The 19,089-nt window shown below is 44.9% G+C and overlaps 1 protein-coding gene across 4 annotated transcripts in view; it reads right to left on the bottom strand.

The window, feature by feature from the left end:
* Window positions 1-18,772, bottom strand: part of KCNH1 (potassium voltage-gated channel subfamily H member 1) — a 378,415-nt gene extending 359,643 nt beyond the window's left edge. For 3 of the 4 annotated variants that reach the window (XM_025877844.2, XM_025877845.2, XM_073900232.1), the window contains exon 1: window positions 18,511-18,772. In XM_025877844.2, the coding sequence (XP_025733629.1) occupies window positions 18,511-18,589 (79 nt within the window). In that variant the 5' untranslated portion in view covers window positions 18,590-18,772. Of the gene's footprint in view, window positions 1-18,503 lie in introns of all 4 variants that reach the window. The other variant, XM_073900230.1, reaches the window with a different exon arrangement.
* Between the last annotated feature and the right edge of the window lie 317 nt (window positions 18,773-19,089).

The raw sequence follows: 19,089 nt of genomic DNA, 5'->3' as shown, positions 1-19,089 counted from the left end.
CTGTTGGCCATTTGGATGTCTTCTTTGGAAAAATGTCTGTTCATGTCTTCTGCCCATTTCTTGATTGGATTATTTGTTCTTTGGGTGTTGAGTTTGATAAGTTCTTTATAGATTTTGGATACTAGCCCTTTATCTGATATGTCATTTGCAAATATTTTCTCCCATTCTGTCGGTTGTCTTTTGGTTTTGTGGACTGTTTCTTTTGCTGTGCAAAAGCTTTTTATCTTGATGAAATCCCAATAGTTCATTTTTGCCCTGGCTTCCCGTGCCTTTGGCGATGTTTCTAGAAGGGGAGGGTTTTTTGATCTTCATAACAATCTCTGCGAAGTGGTATTACTTTGCTAAATGAAGTGTCACGGATTTCATCATTTTACTCACAAGTACACTAAGCCTCTGAGGACACAGTCAGTCATAGCAGGTTAGAGTTAGGATTTGAATCTAGGTCTACCTGACTTCAAAACCCATGCTTTTAATCATCATGTTACATTGTCTCCCTCTTATTCCATTAAGTACTAAAATCAGACCATTTCTATGAAAATCTTTGTAACACATTAAATTTGCCTTCCTAGAAAAACACTAAGTATAATGAGACCTTTAATTGGTGAGTCAACATTGCCATTATTGTCACCATACATTATGATTGTACTTTGTGATCTACAATGATGTCCTCAGGAAATATTGATGTACAAAGAAGTAATTATTCCTCATCTAAATGTTTGCATTCCCCTGTCTAGATTTTTTAATGTTTGGTCTCTTGCCTCACTTGCAAATTATCACCTCCCACTTCTTAAACTTAGTGTGCTGACCTATTCTATAACAGTCCCGCTTCCACATAGTGACAGATGAGGACAGGAGAGGAGCGGAAATTTTGTGCCTAGATCCCCATCTGACTTTCAGGGGTGGGAAAGGATGCCACACTGGCCACTTAAAAGAGCTGCAGAGCAAACCTGGCCATATTAGCCTCCTGAGTACCCCCTCAGCTCCCATGGATTCTGGAAAGGATCCAGAAGCTCCCAACCACACCACTACATAGCAAACCTGGCTGTGTTAGCTTCCTGAGCCCCTCCTTCAGCAACCATGGATTCTGGAAAGGATCCAGAAGCTCCTAACTACGCCACTAGGGCTGAAGTTGCATAAGCAGATGGTTATCGCAGTGGAGTGAAGTGACCCTGTAGCCAAAGACTGTGTGTCAAACTGCCTGACTTAGGGGTTCAGGCAAATATCAGAGGTGAGTTGCACAGCCAGTGGGGCTGACTGAGTTACATACACAACACACACATATGCATGCGCACACATACATACACATACACATACTACACACATATACACACACACACAAGTGAGTATGTGCTGGGTTGCGGCAGGGTATCAAGTTCTGTTCAATCCAAGGAACAGAATGTAAGTTCAGCTAGTCATCTAGTGACCCAAACAGAGGCCATTGCCAGAGACCCAAGAAACTGGGGCAGGGGGGAGACAAGGTCTTGCACTGGGGATCTGAGGCCTCCGAGGTGGTGCAAGTGCCTGCCTCCACCCCACACACTATCAGAGGGGTAAGCAATGGGTTGGGCAGAATTGGATTCTCAACACAAGAAACTGAGTTACCCAAAAAAGAATAATTAAAATGGAAGAGCCTGAGATACTACTAACTGGGATGTTCAGAGTCTCCCTTTGCTGTTCAGTGGAGTGGGAGCTTCTGAGGGAGATAAACTTTGTTAAATAAAATAAAGAAGTGAGCCTAGGTGGGTCTGAGTTGGTTTGCTACCATGTCTCCAGAAGTATGTCTGCATAAAAAGAGACAGACTCAGAAAGTGGGAATCTCCTGAAAAGGCTGCATAAACTGTGGTGCAAGAACTCCATGACAGCAATTTTGTTCAACTAAGTCTTAATTCCTCCAGGTGGTTGGCTGTACTCCCGCTGGTTAAGAATGCCAAATAAGAGGGCTCTAGCGAAGTGATACGGACTTTCTAGCCAAGTAGAGAGACATGCATTCCACATCCAAACATAAATGACTCTGGGATTATTTACTATTTTCCAAACTGAGTATGTGAAAACTTATTTTGAAGCCAAACAAAACTCAATTAGGAAAGTATCCCTTTGCATGGACAAAACATCAAAAAAAAAACATAATCTCCTAAGACTGCAGCAGAATTGGCTTGATCTGGATATAAGAGATTTGGAAATTTTGATCTGAGAAATATCAGGAAATCTGCCATTCTTCATTGGTGAAAAGGGCATCATCACCATCAAGACTGCATGCATTAATAGTCACTGGGTCATTACTACCTGAGATAGGTAGACATTAGTATTAACCCATTTTTATAAATATTGCAAAAAGCCTTAATAGATTGACAAAATTTTTCCTAGGCCATACATCTAATAAAGCTGGGACTGCCTAACACTGTATCAGGGTTCACAGAAACAGAACTAATAAGGGGTGTGTGTGTACGTGTGTGTGTGTGTGTGTGTGTGTGTGTGTGTGTGTGTGTGTATGTGTGAATCCAGAGAAAGAAAGAGAGATTTATTATAAGGAATTGGTTCCTGTGATCATGAAGGATGACAAATCCCAAGATCTGTCAAGCTGGAGACCCAAGAGAGCCAATGATGTAGTTCCAGTTCAAATCTAAAGGCCTAAGAACCAGGAGAGCTCATGGTGTAGACCGAGGAAGAGCCAATGTTTCATTTCAAACCCAAACGCAGGAAGAAACCAATGTCCCAGCTTAAAAGTAGTCAGGCAGAAGGAATTCCCTCTTATTCAGAGGAAAGTCAGGTTTTTGTTCTATTCAGCCCTTCAACTGATTAGATGAAGCCCACCCACATTAGGGAGATCCATCTGCTTTACTCAGTCTACTGATTTAAATGTTACACTCAGGGACGCCTGGGTGGCTCAGTCAGTTAAGCGTCTGCCTTCAGCTCAGGTCATGATCCCAGGGTCCTGGGATCGAGTCCCACATGAGGCTCCCTGCTCAGCGGGAGCCTGCTTCGCCCTCTGCCTGCCCCTCCCTCTGCTTGTGCTCTCTTTCTCTCTCTCTCTCGGACAAATAAATAAATAAAATCTTAATAAAAAAAGACTGGTGGAATATTTAAAATAAATAAATAAAATAAATGTAACACTCTCACAGAAACACTCAGAATAATATCTGACCACATATCTCCACACTCTTTAACCAAATCAAGTTGACACATAAAACTAACCATCACAAACACCAAAGCCAAAGCTCTTAGCTGTATGATGCTCTAAAATAATCTTTAACAGAATCAGCAGAACCATAGCTCACAAATTCTGCAGCTCCCTCAAAGTCCTTGATAGCACTCCAGGGCTCTAGGTTTGGCAGAATACAGTACCTCTATAAAGCTCTATTTTGATAAATAGCTTTTATGAAGGCAACACTTATCTTTCCACACCTGGGGCTTTCACTGAGAGGAAGGGGTATCTACCTATCCCCAGAAAGAAGTGTTATAATGAATACTTTGACCCCTTTCTTCACCCCCCTCACTTATACCTGCCTATGTAGATTGATCAAGGTATCAGTAGGAATCTCAAAGGCAGGGAGAATCCACTGTGTGTACTGACCTCTCAGACTTGCCTGTGCCTGGTGTGGTGGGGGGAAAGAGGGCCCGAGCTACCTGTCCCAGAACCCAGCTCGGGGCGGGGGGGTAACCTGGGTGACTCAGTCAAGCATCCGACGCTTGACCTCAGCTCAAGTCTTAATCTCAGGGTTGTGAATTTAAGCCCTGCATGGGGCTCCACGCTGGGTGTGAAGCCTACTTGAAAAAGAAAAGAACCCACTGGAACAGCTCTGCCAGCCCTCTGCTCTGTCATCTCCAGCTTCTTCCTCTAGGAGTAGGTCAGTGACTCATGGTCTAGAAGCCTAGGCTTGAGGAGGGAGACAGGTGGCATTGCATGTTCTCCAATCCAGTTTAACTGCCATAAAGCTAATACTGTATTTTGACTTTCAAGTGGCTCCTTCAGGCCATCTTCACTTGGATAAAAATCTGGAGGAATGAAAGTTAAATAGGCTCCAACACATTAACATGGATCAAAGCTCCAAGATCCCACAGGGTATTCAGAGGTCATCTGCTTTCCTGCCCCCTGGCTCTGCCAAATCACACTGGTGAAAGTCTTCATAAAATACCTACAAAGGAAGAGGTAATACGATCCCCTCCAGAACACTCCTTGTGCTTTAAGTCCTTTTCATTTTCTTCTTTTTGAAAAAAAAAAAAAAAATATATATATATATATACTAGAGACCAACCCCTGACATGTCTCAGGCCCATGACTCTGAGAGCTGGTACAAAGCATCACTATCAACAGTTGAGATTACACTGGTAGTCCCCAATAAACCATGCCTCCTCACATTCATGCCCTGGTTTAGTTCCCACCCCTTGAATCTGGGTGGGTCTGCAATTTGCTTTGACCAACACACTGCAGTAGAATGGATGCTATGCCAATCCCAGGCCTAAGTTTGAAGGTCTGAAAGGTCTGCTTCTGCACTCTTGGGAGCCCTGAGCTGCCAGGCGAGCACTGAGCTACACCACTGGAGGCACCACATGGACATTCTACAAGCAGAGGGCATCTGGTAAGACAGAGGCCATGAGATTCTATGGAGAAGCACCAAGGAACCTAGTCAACAATGAAAACCAATGGGAGAAGGAGGGGTGAAAGACACCCTATTAACCCACCCTTCCCCAGCAATCCCTAGGGTCCCCAGAGCACCATCTGAAAGAACAAACATGGGGACAAGTTGGGTCCTAGTGGCAGTGTAGTCCCTAAAGAGCTGCGTGGGTATATCACTTCAGCTCTCTGGGTCTCAGTGGAGATGAACTACAAATTTTCTATGCTCCTGGCAGCAATAAAATCTGACTCTCTAAGTAACTGGATTCATAACAAAGAACAAATCAGATGATGCCTCTGCAACCTGCAAGTACCCACCCATGTAGAGTAACCAGTCATAACCCTGAACTATCACTTCTCTAAATGCTGGACTCTGTAGAGTCTAGGTCACTTTAAAAATAGCAGAAGCGCCTTCTAAATGTAACTCGGTGGGAAGTGATACATTTCAGGTGAATCATGCTGTACTGGGCTTTTGCTCAGTGGAGCTATCTGGATTTGGACACATGATAGGATGTGCCATATTCATGTAAAAGGATACCATGTTGTCAAGGGAGTCTACGGTAGACAGAAATCACATGTTGGTAGGTCAGTTTATATATACAGAAAATGCCCAGATGTGTCTTTGGAATCTATTAAAATCCAAGTAAGACATAAGCTCTCGACTATACATATAGCTATTTTTTTAAGATTTTATTTATTTGTTTATTTGAGAGACAGAGAGAGAACACAGGAGGAGGAGCAGAGGAAGAGGGACAAGCAGACTCAGTGCTGAGCATGGAGCCTGACACGGGGCTTGATCCCACGACCCTGAGATCATGACCCAAGCTGAAATCAAGTCGGATGCTTAACCGACTAAGCCACCCAGGTGCCCCTATACATACAGCTTTTGCACGTAGAATGTGTGACTTCCAGTCAGCCAGTGGCCCATTCTGAAGCACCACGCCTGCCTCCAAATTCATATTCTCTGAACTGATCAAGTCCCTGTTACATTTTTCAGGAAAATGTGTAGGTTCAACTTGGCTGCCCATGCCATGATTTATTCATTGGCTCTCATCTGAAAGTTCCCTGTGTCTCCAGGTCTTTGATGCAAATTAGATAGATTCTACTGCCTCCCTCCGATGCCTTTTCACCCCCTGAAGGTCTTTAGCTGTAAGAGCGCACGCAAGTAAATGTAAGGTTTCCCAAATTCAACCTTCCTCAGCCCACACAGTTTTCCTCTGGTTTGTAGAATAACACACACTCTCTTAAAATTTGAAAGAGTCCCCTCCCCACACCACATAAAGTTTCTCCAGCTAATGGGGCATGAGCTAAGTCACATTGCAGTGAGTGAGACGGGTCAACATCATTCCAAACCTACCATTTGCCCCTAAAGCATAACACAGAGCTATTCTAAAAAGAAATTGTTAGAAAACTGCTTTTCATCCTCATTACCACAAATAACAAAGAAGAGACTAACTGAAGCAATGACTTAACAAGTGACTCAGTTTGGGCCATCAGCAGTTCACTCAAATGTATTGTTCCTGTACACGCTGGTTATTTAGAGGCCTGCAATATGCATTACACAATATGCTTCTAAGAACTAGAGATATTTCTCTTAGAAGGGAACACATCTTTGTGATACTTTCACTGTTACAGATTACTAAGGATATCAGTGCTCTTACAAAAAGCAAGTTTGAGTAAAATTATCTTTTGCTTTTCTTTGAAACAATAGAAAAAACATCATTGAGATAAATGATGAGAACAAGAAGTATGTACATAGCACTAGACAAAGACAAGAAAACCATAATTCAACTTGCCTGAACCTTTTTTTTTTAAGATTTTATTTATTGATTTGAGAGAGAAAGAATGAGAGATAGAGAGCACCAGAGGGAAGAGGGTCAGAGGGAGAAGCAGACTCCCTGCTGAGCAGGGAGCCCGATAAACATCTAAACTCTTAATACCAGCAGCAGTCATGTTCTGGTTCTATTGTGCTTTTCAACAATAAAATTCCATGAAAATCACTCTTCTAAATTGTCAAAGGCCCAATCCCGGCCCATTACAAACTGAACTCCCAAGAGATTCAATAATCACTTGCTTTGCCTCTAATTTTCATATCCTACATAAATACACTTTGATTAAGTCAGTAAGTTACAATGGAAAGAGAGGCTTCAGCCAGAGCTGGAGAATAGGCACCCGAGAGCAAGACACCTATAGCAAGACCTAGAGAATGAGTGAGCAGAGAAGGTAGGCCCATTGGAAGAGCGAGCAGGAGAGACTGAGCGAGCCAGAGACTAAGAGCCAGAGGGAGATAGAGAAAGAGAAAAAAAAAAAAATTCAAAGAGAAGGCATAGAGACAATTGGAAAGTAGGGATTGGGAAGCTGGGGGAGAGAATGATAGCTAATTCGTACTCTGGGGTCTACAAAATGGTGGCTGCCCCCATGGCCCAGCCCATGTCACAAATCTAAACCTAAGTCAGCCCACACTTAGGGAAAACGCCTCACTGTCAAGGGTGCCTCACATACACCGATCCCAATCGTCCAACTCAGCTGTAGCTGGCCTACCTTACCTAGAAAACAAGACCTGCTAGTCTTGTGAGGAAATCCCCTGACCTTCTAACCATCCTGCTGCCATGTTTCCACATTGCCTCTTCTAATGCCATATAAAACCCGCTCTTGGCCCCAAATCCCTCTGGAAGAGCCTCCACTGACTGTGAGGCATGGCACTCCCCCAGTCCATGGATTGTTTTTCCCTTGAATAAAGGACAACAATGTCATTACTAAATTGTTTTAGTTCTGTCATTGTCAAGAACAACAGAGGAAAAATGGCACATTCTCTGAAAGTTGGGCTGGAACACAACCCTGGACGTGCTCGCTAGGCGGAAAAAGTATCGAGTGTCATTTTATTTTTTTTTTTAAAGATTTTATTTACTTATCTGACAGAGAGAGAGAGAGCACAAGCAGGGGGAGGGGCAGGCAGAGGGAGAAGCAGGCTCCCTGCAGAGGAGGGAGTCCAATGTGGGACTCAATCCCAGGACCCTGGGATCATGACCTGAGCTTAACCAACTAAGCCACCCAGGCGCCCCTCAAGTGTTACTCTATCTGACAGAGGGAGAATGACTAGAATTGAGGGCCTCCTCGGTCTTCGGAAAGTATCAGTTTTCACCTCAAAATGGCAAATGGATCACAACCGTGTATTTCCTCCTTCTGGAAGGACGGCTTGGAAACTGAAAGCCATATACACAACAACAAATAAAGGCATGAGCTCTGTTTCTGGGAGACAAAAAGTAGATGGGGAGGTGGTACACGTGCAGCAGAGGAAACCACAACTTCAAAATTCCAGAGGGATCTGGCCACGGAGGGGGCTAGCAGGGCTCAGCAGTTCCCTGGAGAGATTTCACACCCTGAAACACTACCTGCCACCCGAGGCAGGGATGGCATGTGAGAGAAACTGGAACATGAACTGAAAGGCTATAGAGAAAAAGTTCACTCGCCCTCCAACAGGCACCCTCCTCCATCCACACACCCGAGCAGCCAACCATGTGGCTCTCAGGTAAGAAACCGCATGGGGTTGGGTCTCAAAAGCAGTGGTTCTCTAATCAGTTCGATACCAACCCTACCATGCCTGGAGGGCTCGGGAAAACACAGCAGCTGGGCCCCTTGCCCAGAGATTCGGATGAGGTAGGGCCCGAGAATCTGCATTCTTAGCGAGTCCCTAGAGATTCTACTATTAGAAATTAATGGAGGGCAATCAGCTTAGTCGCTTTAAACCTCAGTGTCTGCACGGGCGGAACGGGAATAATGAAAGCACCCACAGGACAAGAGTCACGCTGAAGGTCAGAGGAGGCAAAGCATGCAAAACCCCTGGCACACTGCCAGGCACACAGGTGAGAAAGGCTCTCTGTCCAAGGTCACAACTGTAACCAATAATTCTAATCGGTGCTTCTGACTAGCAGTACCTGGCTTCCCATGTCTTTGACAAAGTCCCAGTTTACCTATGGTCTTTCCTGACTTCTGAGATCATGACAGTGAAGAAAGATGGAGAAGGAATGTGAAAGCAGCTCTCTACCCCTAGGTGACCAAGTCGCCGAGTGGAAAAGCAAAGGTAGGCTGACTTCAGCAGGCAGAACACAGGTGTTTTTTGTTAAGTTGAAAGAAGTACCTGAACGCACATCCCCTCACCAAGTTCACCCCCACGATTACAGCTGGTCTGGACAAAAGGTTGAGAAAGTACTTGATCCAGAGAACAAGTAAGTAACTGGTTCTATCCGTCAGTCCCGGCAGGGAAATAACAACGCACTCAGATAGTTAGAGCGTTAAATAATGCAACTATTTACGAAGGCACAGGTGAGATATCAGCAGTAGCCTGTTAATAAATCATGTCAAATGATATATACCACTGGCCAATTTCTGAGGGGCAAACCCCTGACCTTCTAACCCATCCTGCTGCGCATCAGCATAGCAGATTTAAAGCTACCAAGGCAAAGTCCCAGAACCCAGAATGGGGAAGAGATGCGCATAATCAGATGTTGAGAGGTAGTACCAGCCAGCTGCAGCCTGCCCCCAGAACACCTCTGAGGAAAACTTCAGGGACAGGCAGCACCCCCAGGGTTAGTAACGCTTGGAAACTTTAAGATATTCAGCCCTCCCCAGACCCAAAGAGAGCGAGCTGGATATGTAACCTTTAATCAAGGGAGAAGAGCTAGGCTACAATGGAGGGAGGGAGGGAGGGAGGGAGGAAACTGGGAGAATAAATAGCACAGAGTAAATAAATTCTCCCTCCTCTCTCATGGTGGTGTGCCCCACAAGCTGAAGCCAGCCAGAAGCCAGGCAGCAAGGGAACCTACGGACATAATCCATACAGGTCAGTCTCCCAGACACAGAGCAGGTTGGAGAAGAAAAGAGAAGGGCTCTAGGAAGGCAAACACAAGATGGGCAATACACTGACCCACGAAAAGGCTCCAAGCACAACCGTTGTGGTAGGAGCTAGAACTCTACTCAGTTCAATACCAATACTGCTGAGAAGAAACAAAAGAAAATTAAAACTGAAAAATCTGTTTAGAGAGGCGCCTGGGTGGCTCAGTCGGTTAAGCGTCTGCCTTCGGCTCAGGTCGTGATCCCGGGGTCCTGGGTTAGAGCTCCACATCGGACTCCCTGCTCAGCGGGGAGTCTGCTTCTCCCTCTCCCTTGCCACCACCCCCCACTCGTGCTCTCTTTTTCTGTCTCTCAAATAAATAAATAAAATCTAAAAAAAAAAAAAGAATTGACTCATTTAATTTGAGAACTCAGTTTTATGCAACATAGGACTAATCAAAAGACTGTCATTTCAATTTACAAAATGAGCAATCTTAGGATGAGTAAGCAAACATTCTGATTACTGGCACCCCAATCGGAAGAGTTTTTGGTAGTTGGTCATTCACAGCAGCACAGGACCGTTAGAGGAGAGACCATGAGAACTGAGGAGATACTGAAGTTGGTCAGACCGCAGTGTGTTTGCCCAGACTGCATGTGCATGGAGAACCACCAGAGCACCAAACCAATCCCAGCATCTAGGACATGCTGTGTGAAAATTAATAAAGGGATACCTTACTAAAATGGGAGTGGGGAGGCCAGAAAGGGGAGCTCTCCTGATGTACCACTCAACATCAAGAACTGTCCACTACAGGATAAAGAAGATGTGGTTCATATATACAATGGAATATTACTCAGCCATCAGAAAGGATGAATACCCACCATTTGCATCGACATGGATGGAACTGGAGGGGATTATGCTAAGTGAAATAAGTCAAGCAGAGAAAGACAATTAGCATATGGTTTCATTCTTGTGGAACATACATAAGGAATAGCGCAGAGGACATTAGGGGAAGGAAGGGAAAACTAAAGGGGGGGATCAGAGGGGGAGATGAACCATAAGAGACTACGGATTCCGAGAAACAATCTGAGGGTTTCAGAGGAGAGGGGGGTGGGGGATGAGGTAGCCCAGTGATGGGTATTAAGGAGCGCACGTATTGAATGGAGCACTGGGTGTTATACGCAAACAATGAATCATGGAACACTACATCAAAAACTAATGATGTAATGTATGGTGATTAACATAACATAATAAAAAAAACTGATGATGTACTGGATGGTCACTAACATAACATAATAAAAAAAAATTAGGGCGCCTGGGTGGCTCAGTCGTTAAGTGTCTGCCTTCGGCTCAGGTCATGATCCCAGGGTCCTGGGATCGAGTCCCACATCGGGCTCCCTGCTCCACGGGAAGCCTGCTTCTCCCTCTCCCACTCCCCCTGCTTGTGTTCCTGCTCTCGCTCTCTCTCTCTCTCTCTCTCTCTGTCAAATTAATAAAAATAAAATCTTTAAAAAAAATAAAAATAAAAATAAAAATAAATTAAAACTGTCCATTACATACAGATCCCCAAGAGAAGAACCCTCAACAGGGAAGAATCATCATCAGCTACAGGCCCAATAGGAAATGATGTGCACTGTGTCTCCTATAAGAATTGACCACCTCAGCAACCCAGCCAATGAGAAACCATCATCACCCTGAATTCCTGCCTTTCTCCCATGAATGTTTGTTTGAAATAACCCCTTCTAACTTCCTCCTTCTTCTCCATAAAATAATGTTCCTCTCCTTTGTTGGACTATCCTGTCATTTCTGCCACAGTCTGCTTGTCCCAAATTGCAATTCTCTGCTATTCCTGAATCAACCCACTTTTGCTGGTAAAATAACTGTTTTATTTTTAAAGTCAACAGCTGAAAACTCACAATGACTGAACAAACCAAGATAGCATGCCAAAGAAGTTAGAGCAATGAGATATCCCAGAGGAATGAGATTTTTTTAGGAAAACTTCCACCCACCGAAACAAAGATTCACACATTCTGCAATCTTCTTTAAATTGACTTCAGGGATCTAGTCATCCCACATTCCAACTCACAGAAAAAGAAATGGCTGTAAAATCCAAGAATAATTTTGGGGTAAGGCATTTATAAGGGGAAAATGTGTGGTGTGTGTTCTGCTGACATAACATCTCTTAAATCTTTCGAGGTTTATAGGGCGTGTTGGTCTTCATCATAAATCCCTCGATGAGACTCAATATCACAAAAGTCTCCCTCATTTTGGTATGCTCAGCCTCTAGCTCAGTATCAGGCACCATGTTTGTGAAGCTGAACCCATAAGCGAGCCTTTACTTTTCATTTTACTTTGTCTTTGATTTTTCATTCCTCCTTCACCTCTGCCCTTCCTTCCATCAGTCACTTTCCGCCTTTCACTAAAATAAACATAAATCATTCACTTCCTATTTCCTTCTCACTTCCAGCTCTGATTCTTCCATAATCTCTGTCCCTGGGGTTTAGTGTTCTCAGTTTAAATACACACATCCACACGCGCGTCTGCACACACACACCCTTGCACGTACCCTTTGCACACAATTCTAACTGTGCTAGTCTTTCAGGTCATTTACTAGCGTGTGTGAGGGAGTTCAGACTGTGAGAACATTTCAGCACACACTAGATACTGATGCCTCCCCAAGGACAAGAGCAAGTTTTGTTTTCATTTCATTTTGTTCATGTGCTATTAACATAACTCTAAATGACCCTGTTTTATGAGTTACTAGACTCTTTGGGCAATGTCCCTACTAAAGGGAAAAAAGGAGAAAATGCCAAGTTTTGGCAAGGAGGTAGAGTGATGAGCCCAGTTAAGGCCTGTATATAAACTTTTCAGATTCTGGTAGTGGGTGCGGAGATCTACTTGTCTTTCAGTGGCCCAAGACAAGCCTCCGAAGTAAATTCCCTTGCTTACTAAGCCTGCCACATAGCCACCTGGAGTGCTCTGCCTCTTTCTTCGGTATATCCTCGCCTTCCGTGTACAGGGGCCAGTTTGTGAACCAATGCATGTCCATCAAGTGCAGAACGGATAAATGTGTAGAATCATGGCCATCAAGTGCAGAATGGATAAATGTGTAGTGTAGTCATACCATGAACTATACACCTCAGCAAAAATGAGCCAACGACACACGTAACAACATGGGTGAATCTCCAGCTGACCAAAGAACACACGCTGTATGGCCCCATGCATATAAACCTCAGAAACAGATAAAAAATTAACCTGTAGGTGTTCAGAAATATAAAACAAGGTGGTAAAATTAGGAGGAAAAGCAAGCAAGTGACCAGCATAAAATCAGAAGATGGCTCCCTTCGGAGAGTAAGGGAGCTGGGATCAGGAAGGGTTCCAAGGCATTCTGGAGAGCTGGCAAGATTCTATTTCTTGGCATGATGGTGACAGCACAGTATTTACTTAATACAAATGTGTTGAGCTGCACAAAATTATTTTATGTGTTTTCTGTTTTGGTATTATACAATCAAAAAGGTTAAAAAAAAAAAACAAGGGAGAAGAATCAAGGTAGGAAGACTATTATCAAATAACCACCACCACAAAAAAAATTTTTGGTTTTCTGGTGGAAAAAGGAGTGAACTAGGTCAGTTTTGTTCTATGGGGCAGACCTGTAAGAGGACAGATTTGGGTGAGACCAAAGAATACCAACAAGAAAAGAAAGAGGAGGAGGAGGAGAAAAGAGAAAAGAACGGGAGGGGAGGGAAGAGAAGGGAAGGCGAAGCAAGACAAGAGAAACTAGTTCACAATTACAGTTACTCAAAAACAGAGCATTCCTTGTAAGAAAGTGAGTGTCCCATCCCTGACGCTCTTCAAGCACAGGCTGGATAAACGGAGAGGAAAATTCTGGAGACATTCGAACACTGGAAAACAAATATTAAGAATGTCCCTTCAGACCTAAGATTCTATGATTCTATTTCTCTTTCTCACCAGTTACAGGTGTGGCCCCTTAAAGAAAAAAAAACTAAACAACAAAACAACAACGACAACAACAAAAACCCATGGTCCAAATATCCTAAATGTACAAAGCAGACACTCACTTTATGAAAGTGATTCCTTTGAATAAATAACAAATACTTTTTAAGTGTTTGCATACAAGCCATTAACTAACCAAAAATAAAGGGGAGGGGAAGAATTGAGGGACTTCAAGGTAATGCTGGAGAAACCACTGCCAACTGAGGCCCAATCATAAATGAAGAGCTGGTGTCAGAAAGAATGAAGCCAAAGATCCAATTCGCCCACAGTGTTCCTCAAATGCATTTCTTCTTCTACAATCGATTATAAAAATAGGGGGATTTCATAAAAACCATGGAGTTTGGAAATGTTATTGCCTTCCGTTAAATCAGAAGCCTTCATCCTCCCTGTCTCCGAGCTGATAGCAGTCACTAGATTTAACTCTTTGACACTTCCAGAGCAAGACAGCAGAGCCTTGGCTGAAGGTTATCTTAGAACACATTACAAGAAAAAAACAGGCTCCACTGAGCTGGTAATAATCCAGATTATCATCTATTCCCGTTTCAGAGCAACAATGGATTTCAACCAGTTTTGTTTTATAAATATTACTGTGGCTCAACACATCTAGGAGGAGACACAACATTACCCTCGGCTTTCATCCTGTTTGTGTACTAATTATATCAACAACCTGAACCAACTTAACACTATACAAAAACACAGCTGATTTAGCAATCTGTAAATTATACATGTACATAAATCTGTACCAAAATGTGCTATGTTTCACTCCTGCTAATGTGCATGGATTCTTACTGGCACCTACAATTGTTTGATATAGGTTTCCGAACACTAAAACATATGTTCTGCCTAGAATGGGACCATTTAGGGTAATATTTTTTTAGTTTCCTGGCACGAAGGTCTGCCAGCCTTCCTAAGACAGTAAGTGCCTGGATTTAAGCAACCATCAAAAAATATTCTGGAACAACACTTTCCAATCATGAATATAAAGAGAAACAGGCTGGTAAGAAAGTCAACAGAAGGATTTGAAATGATCACTGACATGACCATAAGCAAAATCTGGGGAATAGTTAATTATTCCTGCTAACTACTTGTAACTATCCAAAAAGCAGGTAACTACTAAATCTCTCCTCCAAATGGACTTCAGAATATATCAGAGAAAGTTAAACTAGATTTTAGTCCTATCAAGACCAGTTAAACACCTTAAAAATGTTTTTTGCTTTTTTTTTTTTTTTAAACACAATGCCAGCCCTAAATAAGAGCTGCAAGCAGAAACATTATGGAAAGGGTCAAGATGCTTGGACCAAGATTCACTAGAATGTAAATTTCTAAGGAGTAAGGAGGGTTTCTGGATTCCCACTATATCCCCAGTGTTCAATAACTGTACTCAATAAATCGTTTTGAATGAACAAACCTGTCGCAGCTGCTGACTAGTCCCCGATGTGCCTCTAACTGCATTTTCTAACTCTGCCTTTTACTAACTGTAGCTAAATTACTTAATCTAAGGATTCCTTTTTTTTTTTTTAGATTTTTATTTATTTATTTGAGAGAGAGAGACACAGCGAGAGAGCACAAGCAGGGGGTAGTGGGAGAGGGAGAAGCAGGCTCCCCGCTGAGCAAGGAGCCCAATGCGGGGCTCAATCCCAGCACCCTGGGATCATGATCTGAGCTGAAAGCTGACTCCTAACTGACTGTGCCGCCCAGGCACCCTGAGATTCTTAGCTCTTGAAACTCTTAAATGGACACACTGCACCTCCTCTGCTGGTATATGAGGATTAAAGTTATTTAATACTTTATAACAGGTGCTTGAATAAGTAAGTGCCTGTTTCCCTGCCAGTGACTTCAGTTAACCCACTGACAAAGGTGAAAAGGTGAAAATACCACCCTTCCTTAAAACAGAATTAGCTTCTCCTTTGCCCTGTTACTCGGTTTGGATGTGGTAGTGTGGCTGTTAGCCAAAATGGATGTTGTTCTTGTTGTTGTAACATTTTATTCAGTCTCCACTGGGAAATTAAGCTTCTCTAGAGAACATAATGGTAATACAAGGAAGGTCACTGCAGAGTGTACCATGAGGAACATGACACTGGGGTCAAGGGACTTCGGGTCTCATCAGCTCTGCCCTTAAATATTTGAGGAAATGCGCTTGCTTCACTTTCTTCATCTGTACAAAGATGGGGAAGGAGAGGCAGACGACACAGCATCGAATCCTACAGGTTATGATATTCCAGATACCAGATATTCAAATGCCCCAAGACAAAGCCAGTTCTATTACCCAGAAGCACAGTTGTCAGATGGCTGGAGAAAAAATGAAGAACGATACCCTCCAAAGACCTCCTGCATCAGGCACTGTGTGCTTCCCACTTTGAACAAGTCACTTAATATTCCTAGGGCTCAGTTTTCTGATCTGTAAACAAGGAACAATAATACTGCATAAGATCACTGGGAGAAAATGCTTAATAAAGATGATCTAGAAAGTATTGCTATTTAAAGGTAAACTGCTATTTTAATACTGTAATGTCCAAAAAAAGGCTAGTGGATTTTAGGAGGAGAAAAATCAATATTTTTAAATAGACTTTTTTCCATCACGGTAAAATAAAATAATGCACGGAGATATCGTGATAGTTCCAAGAGTCCACATAGTTTTCTTCTATTTGTGTTTTGGAAATGTGATGAAAGGGATCACTAAAAGCTTAAATCCCACATGTCAAGACCAGAATATTTTCTTCTGAAATAATAGATAATTTTAAAAGTCCATCCAACTTTCCTAGGATGTTTTGTTTGTGTTGCTGATGTCGTTTGGTTGGTTGGTTAGCTGAAGTCAAGCTGTTGGAATTGGTGCTGAAATTAAAATGTCAATGCTAAAAATATTGCCAGCTACTTAGTCTATTGACACTCTATATATGCTTAGAGAGGAGAAGTGGCTCTAAGAAAATCAACTAGAGTATTCTGCCCTCTCAGCTCCAAGATTCATTTTGTGTTTGTGTGGTATTAGTTTCACCATTCTTTTTTCTTTTTAAGATTTATGTATTTATTTGAGAGAGACAGAAAGGATGTGCAAGAGGGGGAGGGGCAGGAGAGTGGGGGTGGGGAAGAATCCTCAGTGGGGAGCCTGACTCCGGGCTTGATCCTAGGACCCTGAGATCAAAACCCGAGTGGAAATCAAGAGTCAGACACTCCACTGACTGAGTCACCCTGGTGCCCCTGGTACCACCATTCTTAAGGTCCTCCTACAAGCCCAAGGAACCTTATGACTATTACAGGTAAGATTCTGTTACCTCCCTCTCCACTCAAAAACATTAGATGATACACATTAGACACAAGCTTTCCCCTATACCTTAAAGAACACTGCCTCCTCACCCTCCACCCCACCCCGCAAAAATGGAATTGTCATTGATATTTATGAGAAAGTTGGTGTCACTGGCACTGGGATCCCCAAATCTGCAAGACTGTCTCCACACCCCCAAGAGGTCAATAACCACAGCTATCACAGCCAATTAACTCTTACTTAGTGATTTTATTTAAAAATCCATGAACACCTCTAGCTTTTTTTTATGACAGAAGAGTTCATTGTGACTATTCATGCAGTAATTATCATCCCCTTGAATCCCCAGGTAATAGCTGTGACCTTGTTCTAAAAACCACCTCCGTTCGTTTGAGTGAGGAAGACCTTGAAGGGAAAGGTGACTAACCAGAAACTCTTCAATACTCTTATTCTTAAGAGGCACGCAATAAATGATCATTTCTAAAATATTTAAATAATACACAATAATATGCTATCCTAGTCGACAAGTTTTTTGTTGTAAGCCAAACTTAAATCACTTTTTAATTAAAGAGTATTTCTTGGGAGCATAAATCACTTTTCATGCTCTTCCCCTGAATCCCTAACTAAATCCAAATAGAAGCCCATGATTTTAACACAAGCTCCTCCTTAAGGCTCTAAAGCTGTGATATTTCCGCATTTTTTAAAACCTATTCCCCAAGTTAGCTCTGCCTCTGGAAGGAGAGGAGTCCCAGAGCCTGTGAAGAGCATCTCCGGACTTGGCCCCCGGTCATTTCAGCCTTTTGACGACCGGGTGTGCACTGCACCTTCCAGATGCCCACCTCCTAGCTGCTCTGCAAAACGCTTTAGCCAGGATGCTTTGCTGTGGGTCCTAAAGGTATCGGAAATGTTTTCCTTTCCATCCCTGCTGCTAGGACTCTCACCGTCCCCCCGCTTCACGCCACTGTCCATCTTAATGCCACAGAGAAAGAGAGGAGCGGGGAGCACTCATTTACTGGGTAAGGGATAGATTTACAGGCTTGGTGAGCTTGGGAATGTCTAGGTGAGCAAGATTTATAAGCATAAAACACTGCTGAGGTTTGGAAAAGAGGAACTATGGCAGGTTTGTCCCTGTGACAGCTTGGCCAGCTCTGCACCTATGCGCTCCATTTCCCATCTAAGTCCAGGAAACTCTGCCCCTCAGGAGCCTTCACTTAACCCCCAAGAGGGTGGGTGCGTGAAGAGGTGGAAGCGGGTAACCTGCAGCACGTCCCTACATCCCCGCGTCTCCACACCTCGGACTTTTCAGCCGCCAGATGGAAGGTGGAAGCAGCCGCCGCCCCCATCCCTCGGGGGCCCGGACCCGAGCAGTGTCTTCTGCTGGCTCTCCCTGGGGAGAGGAGGCGCCTGGGGTGCAGCCGGAGAGCCCCGCGAGCCTTCGCGGAGGGGTGGGCAGTGCCGATGGGGAGCGCGCTGCTCCTGCCGCGTCCGGCTTCCCATCACTTTTCCCAGTACTTTGCCCATCAGCTGTCACGCTCGCTGGAGAGGAGACCGAGAAGGCGCGAGAAGGGCCCCCAAAGGCGTCCCCAGCAGAGCTCTCCTCTTGGGATGGGGGGCCCACAGACCTCGCCCCACCCTGCCCACCTAGCCCTGCCTCCGGGAGGCAGCCCCGGACGCCCGCGCCGCGGCTCCCAGCAGAGCTCCGGGTTCTACTGCATCTGCTGGCGCCGAGCGGCGGGAGGCGTCGGCAATCGAGGCACGGAAAAAAAGCCTGGGTAACCGAAATCCGAATGCACCTCTTACCACTGGACCGCCGGACAATATTCTCCAGAAACGTGTTCTGCGGGGCCACCAGTCCTCTCCTGCCCCCGGCCATGGTCATCCTCCCGGCAGCTTGGGGTCCTGGGGCCGTCCCGGCACGGCTTCTCACGGCAGCAGGAAGCTGGGCGCCCGGCCCTCGCGCGATCCCGGCTCGAAGCGCCCCATGCGCCCCGCGGGGACCCGGGCGGCCAGGGGCGGCGGCTCCCTCCGGCTGCCACCCTCGCGCCCTCTTCGCGCCTCCCTACCTGCCGCCCGCCTTGCAGAGCGCTCGCGCCAGGCTCGCCTCGCCGCAGCCGCTTCCGGGTGGGCGGAGGGAGCCGCTGCGCCTGGGACAGGGCGCCCCCTACCGGGCTCTGCCCCCCCCCCGCCGGCCTGCGGGAGAGCGAGCGGGGGGCTCCCGCAGCGGCCGGGAAGCGCCGGGCAGCGGTGGGCCGAGGCCGGGTTAGCAGCGCCATCCTCTGGGCACAGCCCGGCGATGGGTTTGGCATGAGCCCTGGGCTGGTGGAGAGGGCGACGTTTGGAGCCGTGTCCTTGGTGGAGTCACTTCCAATAAGGTTACCA

This window comes from Callorhinus ursinus, unplaced genomic scaffold (assembly GCF_003265705.2).
Source record: "Callorhinus ursinus isolate GAN/ISIS: 27379988/994484 unplaced genomic scaffold, GSC_fseal_2.0 scaffold13, whole genome shotgun sequence".
Taxonomy (NCBI): Eukaryota; Metazoa; Chordata; class Mammalia; order Carnivora; family Otariidae; genus Callorhinus; species Callorhinus ursinus.
This window is presented reverse-complemented; position numbering and strand designations above follow the sequence as displayed.